Source organism: Molothrus aeneus, chromosome 23 (assembly GCF_037042795.1).
Source record: "Molothrus aeneus isolate 106 chromosome 23, BPBGC_Maene_1.0, whole genome shotgun sequence".
NCBI lineage: Eukaryota > Metazoa > Chordata > Aves > Passeriformes > Icteridae > Molothrus > Molothrus aeneus.
This window is the reverse complement of record NC_089668.1, coordinates 5,034,195-5,049,176: the sequence shown is the minus strand read 5'-3', so window position 1 is coordinate 5,049,176 and position 14,982 is coordinate 5,034,195. Positions and strand designations below refer to the sequence as shown.

The 14,982-nt window shown below is 61.7% G+C and overlaps 1 protein-coding gene across 1 annotated transcript in view; it reads right to left on the bottom strand.

Moving 5' to 3' along the window:
* Positions 1-14,605, bottom strand: part of FOXO6 (forkhead box O6) — a 44,236-nt gene extending 29,631 nt beyond the window's left edge. Inside the window, exon 1 of the mRNA XM_066564755.1 lies at positions 14,183-14,605. Coding sequence (XP_066420852.1) covers positions 14,183-14,605 — 423 coding nt within the window. The remainder of the gene's footprint in view (positions 1-14,182) is intronic.
* Between the last annotated feature and the right edge of the window lie 377 nt (positions 14,606-14,982).

Sequence of the window (14,982 nt, the reverse complement as noted above, 5' to 3'; positions counted from 1 at the left end):
CAAATCTCCCAGCCCTGCACCCCACATTGCACAGTCCATACCCCAAACCTCCCAGCCCTGCTCCCCAGCCTTCCCACAGCCTTGCACCCCACATCTCCCCAGCTCACCCCCCAATCCCCAGCCCTGGGGCTGTCCCCTGAGTCCCACATGGGCACACAGAGGTGTCTCTGACCTCGGGGACAGGCACAGAGGTGCCCAGAGCCCATCCTGGGGGTGACCCCATGTCCCCCCACCCTGGGTCCCCAGCTCAAAGCCCCCAGTCAGGGACAGTCTCAGCACTGGCAGGAGCCTCCTGTTCCTTGGCTGCTGCACTCAGGCTCCAGGATGGAGGGAAAACAGGAGAGGCTCAGCCAAAAAATCTGCACGGGGTGGGGTGAGAGGATCCTGCCGGGATCCCAGAACTGCCTGGCCTGGAATGGGCAGAGGGAAAGCTCAGCCAGGGAGCGCTGGCACGTGGGAGGACACCTGAGAACAGCCTGCTGGGAATCTGGGAATGCAGGAATGCAGGGATGCGGGAATCCTCACCCCAGGGCAGCGAGGAACAGCACTGAACCCCCAGAACCATCTGGGATCCACCCCAGCTACCTCTGCTGGTGTGCCAGGGGTCAGGGCTTCCCCCTGGGCCACTCCAGAGCCCAGAGAGCACAGAGGGGCTGGGGACAGAGCCAAGCACATCAGGACTCGTGGGCACAGAGTCCCAGCAAGAGTGTCCCAGTGTCAGAGCACACTGGGCTGACTGGGAAACCCCCCCAGGAGCAGGCGGCAGGATTAGGGCTGCAGGTTTGGGGTGCAGAGTGTGGGGAGCAAGGCACAGAGCACAGGGTGCAGGATTAGGGCTGCAGGTTTGGGGTACAGAGTGAGGGGAGCAAGGCACAGAGCACAGGGTGCAGGATTAGAGGCTGAAATTTGGGGTGCAGAGTGAGGGGAGCAAGGCTTGGACTGCAGGATTAGGGGCACAGGTCTGGGTGCTGCAGAGTGTGCAGAGCAAGGCACAGAGTGCAGGGTGCAGGATTAGGGCTGCAGGTTTGGGGAGCACAATGAGGGGTGCAGGATGCACACTCTGGGGTGAAGAGTGAGGGGAGCAAGGCACAGAGTGCAGGGTGCAGGATTAGAGGCAGAAATTTGGGGTGCAAAGTGTAGGGAACAAGGCTTGGAGTGCAGGGTTAAGGCTGCAGGTTTGGGGTGCAGAGTGTGGGGTGCAGGATGAACGTTCTGGGGTGCAGAGTGCAGGGTGCAGGATTAGGGGCACAGGTTTGGGGTGCAGAGTGAGGGGAGCAAGGCACAGGATGCAGGGTGCAGGTTTGGGGTGCAGAGTGAGGGGTGCATGGCACAGGATGCAGGGTGCAGGTTTGGGGTGCAGAGTGAGGGGTGCATAGCACGGGGAGCAGGTGCAGGACAGTGGGTGCAGATTTTGGGGAGCAGAGTGGGCGATGCCAGGTGCAGTTTTTGGGGTGCAGGGTGGTGCCTGGCACAGCAGCTCATGCCAACCCTGCAGCCCCTGTGTGCCCGGGGCAGGCATTCCTGCCTCTCCCACTGTGCCCCCCACACCCCACACCCCACACCCCACACCCCACCCTGCTGCTCCCCCACTGCTGCAGGGCCGGGGGTGCCCAGGCCTGCCCTGCCATGCCCAGGCAGGCTGTGGTGCCCTGCCAGCCCTGCTGCTGCGTGCCAAGCCTGGCACAGCTCCCTGCTGCTGCTGCTGCTGCTGCTGCGCCCGCCCCAGGCACGTCTACAGCTGTGGTGCCCTGTCCCCAGCCCCAGCCCCATGCCACCCGCCTGGCACCACAACCCCAGCTCCTGCCACCTGCCTGGCATCGTGTCCCCAGGCCCTGCCCCATCCCTACCCTGTCCCCAGCCCCAGCCCCATGCCTGGCATCATGTCCCCAGCCCCAGCCCTATGCCACCTGCCTGGCACCACAACCCCAGCCCCTGCCACCTGCCTGGCATCGTGTCCCCAGCTGCTGCCCCATCCCCACCCTGTCCCCAGCCTCTGCCCCATACTTGGCATCGTGTCTCTAGCCCCTGCCCCATGCCACCTGCCTGGGACCATGTCCCCAGCCCCTTTCCCATTCCTGGCACGCTGTCCCCAGCCCCTGCCCCATGCCTGGCACTGTGTCCCCAGCCCCTGCCCCATGCCACCTGCCTGTCTCTGCTCCCCGTGGGGCTCTGCCCAGCGCTGCTGCAGGAACCTGAGGCACAATGGGCACAACCACGAGGACCACGGTTGGTCCCAGGGCTTGGGTGGGCACTGGGTGGTCCCCACAGGTGGGCAGAGGGTTTGGCATCCCCGGGGAAGGGCAGCACAGGGAGGAGCTCAGCATCCTCTGCCTGGTGGGCACGCTGCACACATCGGCTGGGAGCTGCCGTCCTGCTTGTCCTATTTTCCTTAAAAACATGAAACCCGGTGGGAAGAGGAGCTACCCCCAGTCCCACAGTCAGCTCCTGTGAACTCCAGTGCCACACACACCCTCACCACCCAGCACCAGCCCAGCAGGGCCCGAAATGAATCCCTGAGACAGAACAGAGCTGATTTAACAACCAGCGCCATCACTGCCTTACACCTCAGCAAGGGTGTGAGCAGAAACCCTGAAAAGAGACTCCTTCTCTTGGCTTTTTTGTTTTCCCTCCAGCTCACAGGTAATAGCCAGGAATGGGCAAACCCTCTTTTAATGGACTCTTAATAATGCTGTAATTTCCTTTTGCACGGAAAGTTTTCCAAACAGTCAAAGATTCAAAACAAAGCAATGATTGTTCCTATTAGCATTAAATTCTACTCTGGGAGAGAGAATAAATCAAGCAAGGGGATTCAATTCAAAACAGAACTATAAAAAATCCAATAATGATTTTTTAATATTAATAAGAAAAATATATTGTTATGCACCCTTAGCATTTAAACTTCTAATCCAATCAGCGCAAAGTGCAGAGATAAATCACAGCCACCGAGGAGAAGGGAACAACCATCAAGCAGGCAGCAATAAAATGCTGTCTTACATCCCTGGGACAGGCATAGGTTTGACAGTCTGGGAAAAAAAAAACCAAAATTTATAAGTCTGTCTCACCACGAGCTTCTGAATCCCTCCCCTGCATCCTGCACTCACATTGCACCTGGGCCAGGGAGGCCAGGCTGGCTCTGCAGGCAGGGAGGAGATGATGGCTGCCCAAACCTGGCAGTGGGGCTGGGCACAGACGGGCATTGCCCATCCTCACCCTGCTGGAACCCCCTCCAGCAGGCAGCAGAGCCCCAAGTGGCTGTGCCATGGGATGGGAGCGCTCCCAGGGCCCTGCGAGCACTGCAGGAGGAGCCTCTGCCAAAGGAGGGCACGGCTGGGTGCTGGGCAGGGCCCTGAGCAGGGCCCTAAGCAGGGTCTAAGCACGGTCCTAAGCAGGGTCCTAAACAGGGTCCTAGGCATGGTCCTAAGCAGGATCCTAGGCAGGGCCCTAAGCAGGGTCTAAGCACGGTCCTAAGCAGGGTCCTAAACAGGGTCCTAGGCATGGTCCTAAGCAGGGTCCTAGGCAGGGCTGTAGGCAGGGCTCTAGGCAGGGTTCCTAAGCAGGGTCCTAGCCAAGGTTCCTAAGCAGGGTCCCTAAGCACGGTCCTAGGCAGGGTTCCTAGGCAGGGCCCTAGGCACAGCCCTAGGCAGGGCTCTAGGCAGGGCTCTAGGCAGGGCCCTAGGCATGGTCCTAAGCAGGGCTCTAAGCAGGGTTCCTAGGCAGGGCTCTAGGCAGGGCTCTAGGCAGGGCTCTAGGCACAGTCCTAGGCAGGGTCCTAGGCAGGGCCCTAGGCAGGCTCACAGTCCCACTGTCCCTGCTCTCCCACCTCACTGATGTTTCCAGCCCTGCACTGCCAAACACATCCAGCAGCCCCAGCAGGCTCCGGTGATGCCCCAAACCTCACGGGTGCCATGGAGTGGTGCCCACTCCCCCAACATCCAGAGATGCCAGTGTGGAGCCAGGGGTGTCCCCACACCCCCAGTGCCCATCCCTGTGCCAGGCAGCCCTTCCCACCTGCTGGCACTGCCCAAAACCGCAGCCGTGTGCGCTCACAAATCCCCTCTGGGCCGGGAGATGCCCGGGGCTTTGCCAGGCTCACAGCCTGGGAATGCCCCGGCCAGGCTCCCTCTGTGCCAGGCTGTGCCACCCTCAGGGAGCCCCTCGGGGATCATGGCAGCACCATCCACACCCTGCACAGCCGGGCTCCAGCCCTGATTTATCAGCTCTGCAAGGCCAGCAGTGAGTGGGGGCAGGCAGCAAAATGCCATGGAGCATTCAGAGAGGTCCAGCTGCCCCTGGATCCCCCAAAGCCTCAGCTCTCCCTGGATTCCCCCAAAGCTCTCCCTGGATCCTCCAAAGCTGCCCCTGCATCCCCCCAAAGCTGCCCCTGGATCCCCCAAAGCTGCCCCTGGATCCCCCAAAGCTGCCCCTGGATTCCCCCAAAGCTACCCCTGGATCCCCCAAAGCTGCCCCTGGATCCCCCAAAGCTGCCCCTGGATCCCCCAAAGCTGCCCCTGGATCTTCCCAAAGCTGCCCCTGGATCTTCCCAAAGCTGCCCCTGGACCCCCCAAAGCTGCCCCTGGATCTCCCACAGCTGCCCCTGGATCCCCCCAAAGCTGCCCCTGGATTCACCCAAAGCTGCCCCTGGATTCACCCAAAGCTGCCCCTGGATCCCCCAAAGCTGCCCCTGGATCCCCCCAAAGCTGCCCCTGCATCCCCCATAGCCTGAGCTCTCCCTGGATCCCCCAAACCCCCGATCTCGGTGCTCCTGTGCCGTGCGAGGGGAGGGCGATGCCGAGCCGGCAGCACCTGCAGCTGGCAGCCCCAGCCATGTGACAGCCGGGGACAAAAGCCATCCCAAGCACGCAGGGAGTTCCCGGGGACAAGTCTGGCACAGCGCTGGCGCCACCAGGCAGGGCGAGAGGGCGTTTGGGGACAGGGGCTGGACCCGCCGGGAGCACCCCAGAGCCGCATCCCCGCCGGCTGCCAGCTCCTGGGAGAGGCTGGGCAGGGGGAAAGGATTAATCACAGCCAGGACAAGTCCAAACCTGACACATTTTGGGGCGTTTCTGCTCTGTTTTGCCTTTTATTTTGGGCAGAGGGTTGGGGAGCAGGTGCCAAGCTCATCTGCAGGCTCTCCAGCCTGGCACTGCGTGGCACCCTGTCCTAGGGTGGGAAAGCTGCCCCAAATGCCCTCCTGGCACTGTGCAATGTGTTTTAAGGCCCCAAATGCCCTCCTGGCACTGTGCAATGTGTTTTAAGGAAAAAACCAGGGCTGAGGTGGCCACAGCAATGAATGGCACTGAGAGCATCAGGCTCACGGGCTGCTCCAGCCAGAGGGTGCCCTGCAGGCTCAGCCCTCCTGTGGGGGACCCAGCGAGGCTGAGGAGGGGGGAACCCACATCCTATCACGCCCCATTGCCCTGTCACTCCTGCCAGTCTGGCTGCTGGAGGAGATGCCAGCAGTGCCTGGGGCAGCACAGTTACCAGTGCACGTGGCAGGACTGGAATGTACTTGGGGACCTGGAACGTGGGCAGTGCCACCACTGAGAGCAGGGCAAGGCTTTCCCTTCAGGCCCCCAGCAGGACCTGGCACCCTGGCACACAGCACCCATCCCCTGCACATTCCCTTTGTGTCCCTGGCATGCAGCACCCACCCCCTGCACATTCCATGGGAGCCCCAGGAGGACCTGGCACCCAGCACCCATCCCCTGCACGTTCCCTTTGTGCCCCAAGCCAGGACCTGGCACCCTGGCAGGCAGCACCCATCCCCTGCACATTCCCAGCAGGACCTGGCACCCTGGCACCCAGCACCCATCCCCTGTACAATCCCAGCAGGACCTGGCACCCTGGCACCCAGCACCCATCCCCTGCACATTCCCAGCCAGGACCTGGCACCCTGGCGCACAGCATCCATCCCCTGTACAATCCCAGCAGGACCTGGCACCCTGGCACGCAGCACCCATCCCCTGCACATTCCCAGCAGGACCTGGCACCCTGGCACACAGCACCCATCCCCTGCACATTCCCAGCAGGACCTGGCACCCTGGCAGGCAGCACCCATCCCCTGCACATTCCCAGCAGGACCTGGCACACATTCCCAGCCAGGACCTGGCACCCTGGCATGCAGCACCCATCCCCTGCACATTCCCAGCAGGACCTGGCACCCTGGCACGCAGCACCCATCCCCTGCACATTCCCAGCAGGACCTGGCACCCTGGCATGCAGCACCCATCCCCTGCTTTGGGCCCCCAGCAGCGCCAGGGCTGGGCACAGAGCTGGCACAGCCCCAGGAATGCCCGTCTCCTCCACACCCCAGGGCTGGCCTGGCTGCAGCCTCCTCCCAGTCCCACAGGAGATGAGCCAGACTCCCTGGGAGACACCGAGCAGGGCGAGGCTGTGGGCAGTGCCCGGGTGGGCACCAGGATGCGCTTCCCAGGGGTCACTCACAGCCTGGCCAGAGCTACCCCAGCGGGGCAGGCAAGCAAAGGGGGTTTTGGGCAGAGGGGGGGTGAACTTTTGAACCCACAGGCAGGAGATCAGTGCATTACCTTAACGTGAGTTAAAAATAACCGTCTCGTCTCTCGAAATGAGCCTGTCTGCAATTACAGCCTGGCATGTCTGCTCCGGAGCGTCCCCGCGCTGGCACCGCGCCAGCCGCCTGCCAACAGCCCTTCCTTGCCTTTCTTCTCCTCCCCGACACTGCCTCGCTTCTTTTGGGGGGTGTTTCGAGTGGTTTTGAATTAGTGGGGGTTTTTTACCCATCCCAAGTAAATCAGAGGTGGTTGGGTCACCCTCATGCACCCACACGCAGCCTTCAAAGCCCCCAGTGCCTGCACCCCAAAGCACAGTCAGGGTGTGTCCCCGAGGACACGGTGTCCCCAAGGTCCCCAAGGACAGGGGGCACTGCCACCAGCCCACACTGCCAGGAGGGAGGTGCAGCAGTCACCAGGTGTTTGAGGGTCCCTCCCGTGCTGCCCTGGCACACCTGACACTGACACATCCTGCTGTAGGGCGTGGGCTGAGGGAGTGTGGGGAGCCTGGCACAGCCCGGGCACAGGGACGGGGACACAAGAGGGGACATGAGAGGCAACACACGAGGGAACACAGTGAACATGAGAGGGAACACATGAGGGAATACAGTGAACATGAGAGGGAACATGCGAGGGGACACAGGGAACGCACATAGGAACACATGAGGGAACACATGAGGGAATACACAAGGGAAGACAGGGAACACACGAGGAACACATGAGGGAATACACGAGGGAATACATGAGGGAAGACAGGGAACACACATAAGAATGCATGAGGGAACATACGAGGAACACATGAGGGAAGACAGGGAACACACATGGGAACACAAGAGGAACACATGAGGGAATACACATGGGAACACACGAGGGAACACAGGAGGAACACAGGAGGGAACACAGGAGGAACACATAAGGGAACATGCAAGGAACACACAAGGAAACACATGGGACACACATGGGAACACACATGGGAACACGCAAGCAAAAATGTGTGGGAACACAGTGAACACGCAAAGGGACACAGGGAACACAGGAGGAACACACATAGGAACATGTGAGGGAGCACACGAGGAACACACGAGGGAAGACAGGGAACACACATAAGAACACAAGAGGAACACACGAGGAACACATGAGGGAACACAGACAGGAACAGGCGAGGGGACCACGTGCCTGGGGAGGCTGCAGGTGCCCGGCAGCATCTGCCCAGCCCCACAGGAGGTGTGTGCCAGCACCAGGGGATCCGGGTGGAGCCACCCCACTGCCATCATCCTGGGAAACCTGCTCGGCCCTACAGGCCCCAGGGAGCAGGGGCTGCAGCATGGCTGCAGCGATGGCTCAGTGTGGACAAAGTGGAAAAGCCCAAGGGCCACCCCACTCCAGCCCTGCTGGGCATGGAGGGATGCATGGAGTGGCACGGGGGTCCTGGGGAGGGGAGGAATGACAAAGTGGACAGCAGCACCAGCCCCGTTCTGCTGCTGACACCCACCCCACAGGACAGCAGCAGTCCCAGGGGGGGACATCTCCTGGTGGGAGTCATCCCTGCTCATGGTAAGGCGTTGGAACAAGATGATCCTCGAGCCCAAACCAGTCTGATGATGATTCTATGACACCTCCCAGCAGGCAGCAGCCTGGGATGCCCCAGGATGCCGGAGCATCCCTGCTGGGAGGGAAGGAGCCAGCCTGCCTTGGGGGTCCCTGGGCTCCCCGCCCAGCGCCGGGTGCCTCCTCCTCCTCCTCCTCCTCCTCCTCCTCCCCGCAGCGGGTGAAAGCGAGCTTTGTGCCGGGGCTTTCAGTTCCCCTGGCTGGCACCCGGCCAAGGCACCACATAATAATGAACAGATGCTGTCCAAAATGAGCCTCAGCGGCAGACAGGCGAGCCTCCGCGTGTCCTTCCGTAACCCAAAGTGCCTTTCACCTCGGCACTAATCAGGCACCTTCCCTGGGAGCCAGCAGTGCCAGGATAATTAAAAGTAACCTGAGCTGGGAGCAGGGAGCCCACCGTGGTGGGTGCAGGGGCAGGGGGCAGCTGCCTCCCCACAGGGAGGGGAGACCCCGAGCCAGCTCCAGAGCATCCCCATGGACAAGGACACGGCGGCTGTGAGGCCTGTCCTGGGATGAAGCCCAGGCATGGAGGTCCAACCATGCCCAGACCCTGTTGGTGCACGGGGAGGGACATTCATCCCTTTCCTGCCAATTCCCTGCAAGGACCCAGGGTGACAGATGTCCAACCCCACCCCTTAAGGGCCTCCCACTGCCAGCAGCATTGCAGTGAGGGTCCCACTGGGATGGGAAGCCTGGCCAAGGAGCGCCAGCTCTCCCCCAAAACACACCTGACCCTACCCAGAGCCTCCCAAAAAAATATTTACAATATTTACAAGGTGACAGGTGTCCAACCCCACTCCTTAAGAGCCTCCCACTGCCAGTAGCATTCCAGTGAGGGTCCCACTAGAATGGGAAGCCTGGCCAAGGAGTCCCCAAAACACACCTGGCCCAACCCACAGCCTCCATAAAAAATATTTACCAGGTTTTTTAATTATAAAATATATTTTCTAGCCCAGGCTGCTGGTCCTCCTCCCACCCCAGCAGCAGGAAACAGAGGGAGGGATGCACACAGGGATCCAGGGGGAAGGATGGTGAGAATGCCAGGCTGCAAGCGCTCTTCTAGTCCACAGGATCTTAACTGTAGTTTATATTCCAGTGGTTATTAAAAATAAAGGGGGAAGTGCGGGGGGGAAGCTAAGAGCAGAGCAAGCTGTTCATTTGGAGCCTTTCCCTGGGGTTTAATAAAGCCCCACTCGCTTCTGTAGTATCATTTTTATGCCATCATAAAGCCGGACCATTTAGCAGGTTTGTGTTACTTCAGCAGTTAGCGCTGCATGAGAAGCGATTCCAGAAGAAGGGAGAGAGGGAAAAGATGAAAAAAAAAAAATTAGAAGATGAAAACCTCCAAAAGGAGAGAGCAAAACGAGGTGGGAAGGAGGAAAGGGGATTCCTCACAGCCACACCAGCACTGCAGCACATCAGGGGGATGTGAGTGGGGGGGAGATCCCACTCCAGCCCCGTGGTGCTGAAGGGTCAGAGACCCCAGCCCAGCATCCAGAGGGACCCTGCCTGTGATGGGAAAGGGTGGGGGGCTCCCCTCACAGCAGGGGATGCCGGGGGTGTTGCACCTGTGGGGACAGGAGAGCCAGGGTGGCTCATCCAGGAGCGCTGTGGGGCTGGAGCAGAGGGGTTCCCCGAGGTGAAGGAGCCGGCAGCTCCTGACCGGGCTCTCCCAGCCCAGGGCAGCCCACGGGGAGCATCAGGCTCTCTGTGCTGCTGGAAAAATCTCCTTATAAGGCCAGGATGGGATCCATGGCCAAGCTGAGCCCAGCCAAAGTGCCCAAGGGGAGCCCTGAGCTGCCAGCCCGCACTCAGCCCCGGGCCGTGCCCACCCCGAGCCGGGCACTGCCCGCACCACAAGCCAGCACAAACAGGAGCCAGCCTGAGTGCACCAGAGCCAGATCACCCCACAACCAGGTCACCCCACCCTCCCAGTGACTGCCCCCTCACTGCTGTGCCACCCCCAGGGGCAGCACCCACGCCATCCTGAGGGCAGAGCCATCCCCATCGCTCCCAGGCGCTGGGTTGGAGCCTCTCCAGCCACACTGGGCAGGGCTCCAGAGGCACTGTCCCCATCCAAGAGGGGAAGGGCAGGGGGTGGCACCACTGAGAGAGCCACAGAGCCAGGAGCTGCTCCCTGGAAGGATCCTCGGGGTGCCCAGCAGGACCTTCCCCTTGCCCATAGCTCAGGGGCTCAGAGCAGCAGGGAGAGGACACAGCCTGGTACCCCAAACCCCCAAACCCCCGAGCAGGAATGAGAACCCTGACCACGCCACCACTCACACACCATTCCCACACCGTTTTCTGCCTAATTAATTCCTGTCCTGCCCTGCAGGAGGACGGTGGCACTTGGCAGGGGGGTGTTTCTGCATGGCAGCCCCGGCCCCCATGCCAGGCACGGCCGCCACGCCACCGACCCCGCAATATAAACGAGGAGGAGGAGGAGGAGGAGGGAAGGAAGGCTGGGAAATTAAGGTTTTCAGCACTGTCAGAGCCGCATCAAACAGGCATCCACCAGCTGATGGCTTGATTGTTATATTTTGGATGTCAAAGCGGAGCAAGCAGAACCCTTTAAAATGCATCAGCGCCGCTGCCTTTCTGACGGAGGGTGTTGGTTTCCCATTAACAAGAGGAAAGCGTGAGCTGGAGCAGAAAACTTCAAGCGCTTTGGAATTGATAAAATAACAACTCCCTAATTAAGCAGAACTGTCAGTCAGCGGGCGCCCGCTGCCCTGCATTGAGAAGCAGCAGCAGCAGCAGCTCCTGGTGCACAAGCCCAACAAGCCAGCTCAGCCCTGGGGCATGAACTTCCCCAGGATCAGCAGCCAGAGCGTCCCCACTGTGCTCTCCAGCAGACCCAGACAGGTCCTGGTGCTGGTGCTGGTCCCGAGGCCGGGCATGGCCACGGTGTTTGGGTTCTGTCCCTCTGTTTGCCTCACCATGAGCGATGTGGCTGCCCCATCCCTGCCCCCTGCTCCATCCCTTGGAGCACCCTGGGATAGTGGAAGGTGTCCCTGGTGATGGCAGGGGTGGAAGGAGATGAGCTTTAGGGTCCCTTCCAACCCAAACCATTCCAAGATTCTGTGATTTTATGAAACCATGTGATGCAATGCGCAGCCTGGTGGGGAAGGAGAGGCCTGACCCCAAAAATGCAACTCCTGCCAACAGCCTTCCCTTTCTAGAGACAACCACCAGCCTGGGGCACACATTCCTGATGGACACAGCAGACACCACAGCCAGCTGCACCTCCAGCATCCCCACTGCCAGCTGCATGCAGGGAGGGGTCTCTGTGAAGGTCCCCCCGCTGCTGGCACAAGGCAGAGAGGGTTTGAAGAGGTCAAGAGTGGGATTTGAAGTGTTCAAGGCCGGGTTGAACACAGCTCTGGGCAACCTGGTCTAGTGGAAGGTGTCCCTGCCCATGGCAGGGGTGGGGGGAGGTGCTCTTTGAGGTCCCTTCTGACCCAAAGCACTCCATGATCCTACAGAGCCCTGCCAGAGCAGCAGCACAGCCAATGCCCGTGGGCATGCTGGGCCCCCAGACCCCACCATCCTGCTCTGTCCAGCACCGCGAGGCTCTGAAGGAACCAACCAAAGAAGCAGCCAAGATCTCCCTCCGACTCTGGCAATGAAAAGCTGAAGCCCTGCCATGCTTCTCCCAGGGCTGGGGCCACAGGGAAAACTGCCCAGTGGGGGCACCCAGGGGAGGGGACAGGGCAGGGGACAGCCAGGAGGGACCACGGGCTGTGGGGAAGGTGTTTAACCCCTGACGTGCTGGTGCCTGATGAAACCATCACGCAAAGAGGGTCTCCTCTTCTCACTCTGGCTGCTGCCAGCCCTGGCAGTGCCAGCCCCAGCTGGGCACTGGGCACTTGCAGCGTCAGGAGAGGCTCCAGGGCACCCCTGGGTGGGCAGGACACTTCAGGGGCCACTCCTCAGCCCAGCTGGGGGGTTCCAATCCCAGTGCAAAGCTGGGGGCAAGGCAGGCTCCAGGAGGGAAGCAGCACCTGCCCACAGCTCAGGCAGAGCCACGGCACAGGAGCTCCAAGCCCAAGATGGGCCAAGAAAGGGGAGAGCACCCCACGATGGGGTGCACAGAGGGGAGCCCAGCTGAGCAAGCAACCCCTGAAAACGACCCTGGTGCTCAACAGCAGCTGGACTCTGAGCCTCTCCTCCATCCTTCACAACGTGAAGCCCCCAGTGACACGTGTGACAGCCTGGGAATCCCTTCACTCCTCATCCCAGCCCTCCCAGCCCCCTGACACATCTCCAGACCCCACCAGTGCATGTCCCCTGCTGTCCCCACGGTGTGCAAGCACTGGCAGACCCTTTTCCCCCAGGGCTGTGCAGGTCTCACCCCAGGTGGAGGTTGGAGAGGCCCCACACAGGCACCACCTCCTGCCACCTCCACATCCCTGACGCCCTTCCTGCACCGGGGGGGACACCAGCTGCCTCCAGCCCACACAACAGCAGCCACATAGTCCAGCCTTCCTGCCCCAAAAGAGCCCAGTTTGCACCCAAGAACGACCCCCCGAGGTGGGCTGGATCTGGCTGTCCCCAGCAGAGCCAGGACACGCGTGCCAGTGCCACAGGCTGGTGTGGGAGCCCCCGGAGCCCGGTAAGACACTAATCACCCTGGAGGTGACAGGGCTTAGGGGAGGACTTAAGAGAAACTGGCTCCTTTTTACTGACACCATCTGGACACAGCCGATCTCTTCCCCCTTTCAGTGCAGAGCCCAGCAGAGGGGCAGGGGTGACCCCAGACCCAGCACCCTCACCGGTGCCATGGATCCCCACTCGCAGCGACAGAGCAGGGAATGCTGCCTGCGCCAGGGAATCCTAACGAGCCCACAGTGCCAGGCGAGCGCAGAGCCGGGGAATGCCAGCCTGGAATGCCAGCCTGGAATGCCAGCCTGGAATGCCAGCCTGGAATGCCAGCCTGGAATGCCGCGGGGACCGTGTGCTGCCTGCCCGGCCCCCGGGGAGGGGGACGCGGCCGCGGAGAAGGCGGGGGCTGAGCCAGCGGGGACGCCCCGGGTGAAAGCCAGGCTGGGGACAGCTGTTTGGGGACAGCTGTTTGGGGACAGCTGTTTGGGGACAGCCCGCCCTCCGGCTGCCCTGCCGGCCACGCCACCGGCATGCCGCGACCCGGAGAGCTGCAGCCGTGGGGTTATCACCCACTGTACCCCGGTTATCACCCACCGTACCTCGGTTATCACCCACCGTACCCCCGTAATCGGGGTTATCACCCACTGTACCCCGGTTATCACCCACTGTACCCCCGTGCTCGGGGTTATCACCCACTGTACCCCCGCGCTCGGGGTTATCACCCGCTGTAATACTTGGGGTTATCACCCACTGTACCCCGGTTATCACCCACCGTATACCCCCGTACTCGGGGTTATCACCCACTGTACCCCGGTTATCACGCACCGTACCCCGGTTATCACCCGCCGTACCCCCGTGCTCGGGGTTATCACCCACTGTACCCCCGTACTTGGGGCTGGCACTCGCTGTACCCCCGTACTCGGGGTTATCACCCGCTGTAATACTTGGGGTTATCACCCACTGTACCCCGGTTATCACCCACCGTATACCCCCGTACTCGGGGTTATCACCCACTGTATCCCGGTTATCACCCACTGTACCCCCGTACTTGGGGCTATCACCCACTGTATCCCCATACTTAGGGCTGGCACTCGCTGTCCCCAGGGCTGGCTCACCCGCGACCCCGCCGGCTGTCACCGTCCCCCTCCCTGACCCGCCGGGGGGGACAGCATCACCGCTCCGACCCTCAGCCCGGGTGAGACCGGCGGGTGACACAGGGACAAGCTCACCCCGGCTCCACAACACGACACACCACGAAGCGCCAGCTCTCCCCTAAACTTGACCGAGCCCTTATCTCGCCAACTGCGAGGACGGCGGGGATCCCCCCAAACCTCCCCGCCAGGACGGAGCTCCGGCTGCCCCGGGAGAAACCTCCAAGCTCCGGCACAGCTCCGGGAGAGAAGGCAAACTTGCGCTGGGGTTGGGGTCAGGGGGTCAGGTACCTTCCAGCCGGCGGAGCTGTTGCTGTCTCCTTTATCCTTAAAGTAGGGGACGTATCGCACCATCCAGTCGTAGATCTGCGAGAGGGTGAGGCGCTTCTCCGGCGAGCTCTCGATGGCTTTGGTGATGAGGTCGGCGTAGGAGAGGTTGCCCCAGGCGTTGCGCCGGGAGGTCTTGGCCTTGCGGAGCTGCCCCACATCCGCCCCGTGGGGCGGCGGGGGAGCGGCGGCCACTCTGCGCTCCACCGGGGCCGCCGCGTTCTCGGCTCCGTCCCCGCCGGCCGCCAGCGCCGGGGTTCCCCCCGCGCCCCCATCTTCCTCCTCCAAGTCGGGGTGCGGGAGAGGCCAAGTGCAGGAGCGGGGACGGCTCTGCGGCTCGAAATCCGGGTCGATCTCCACCTGATGCGCCTGGAGCTTTTCTTCCATGGTCGCCTCCCCGCTGCCACCCCACAGCTCCCCCCGGAGTTACGGGCGGTTTCCACCCAAAAAAAAAAAAAAAAACCCAAACACACAACAAAAAACCCAAAATCTCGAGAGGGAGAGGAGTGCGAAGGCGGGCTCCCTGCCCGGCTGGAGGGGAGAAGGGAAGGAGGAGGCGCTGGGTGCGCGGGTCCTGGCGGGGAGAGCCCCGAGTCCGGGGGAGCCCCGGCTCCGGCCGCTCTAGGAGGCGGCTGTGCCCGGCGCCGCGCCGGGAGCGCCGAGCCGGGGGACACGCTGCATGGTCCTCGGCCGCCTCTCCAGAAGCTGGGGGGTGTTTTTTGGTTCGGATTTGGTTTTGGTTTGGTTTTTACCAGCCGCGGAGC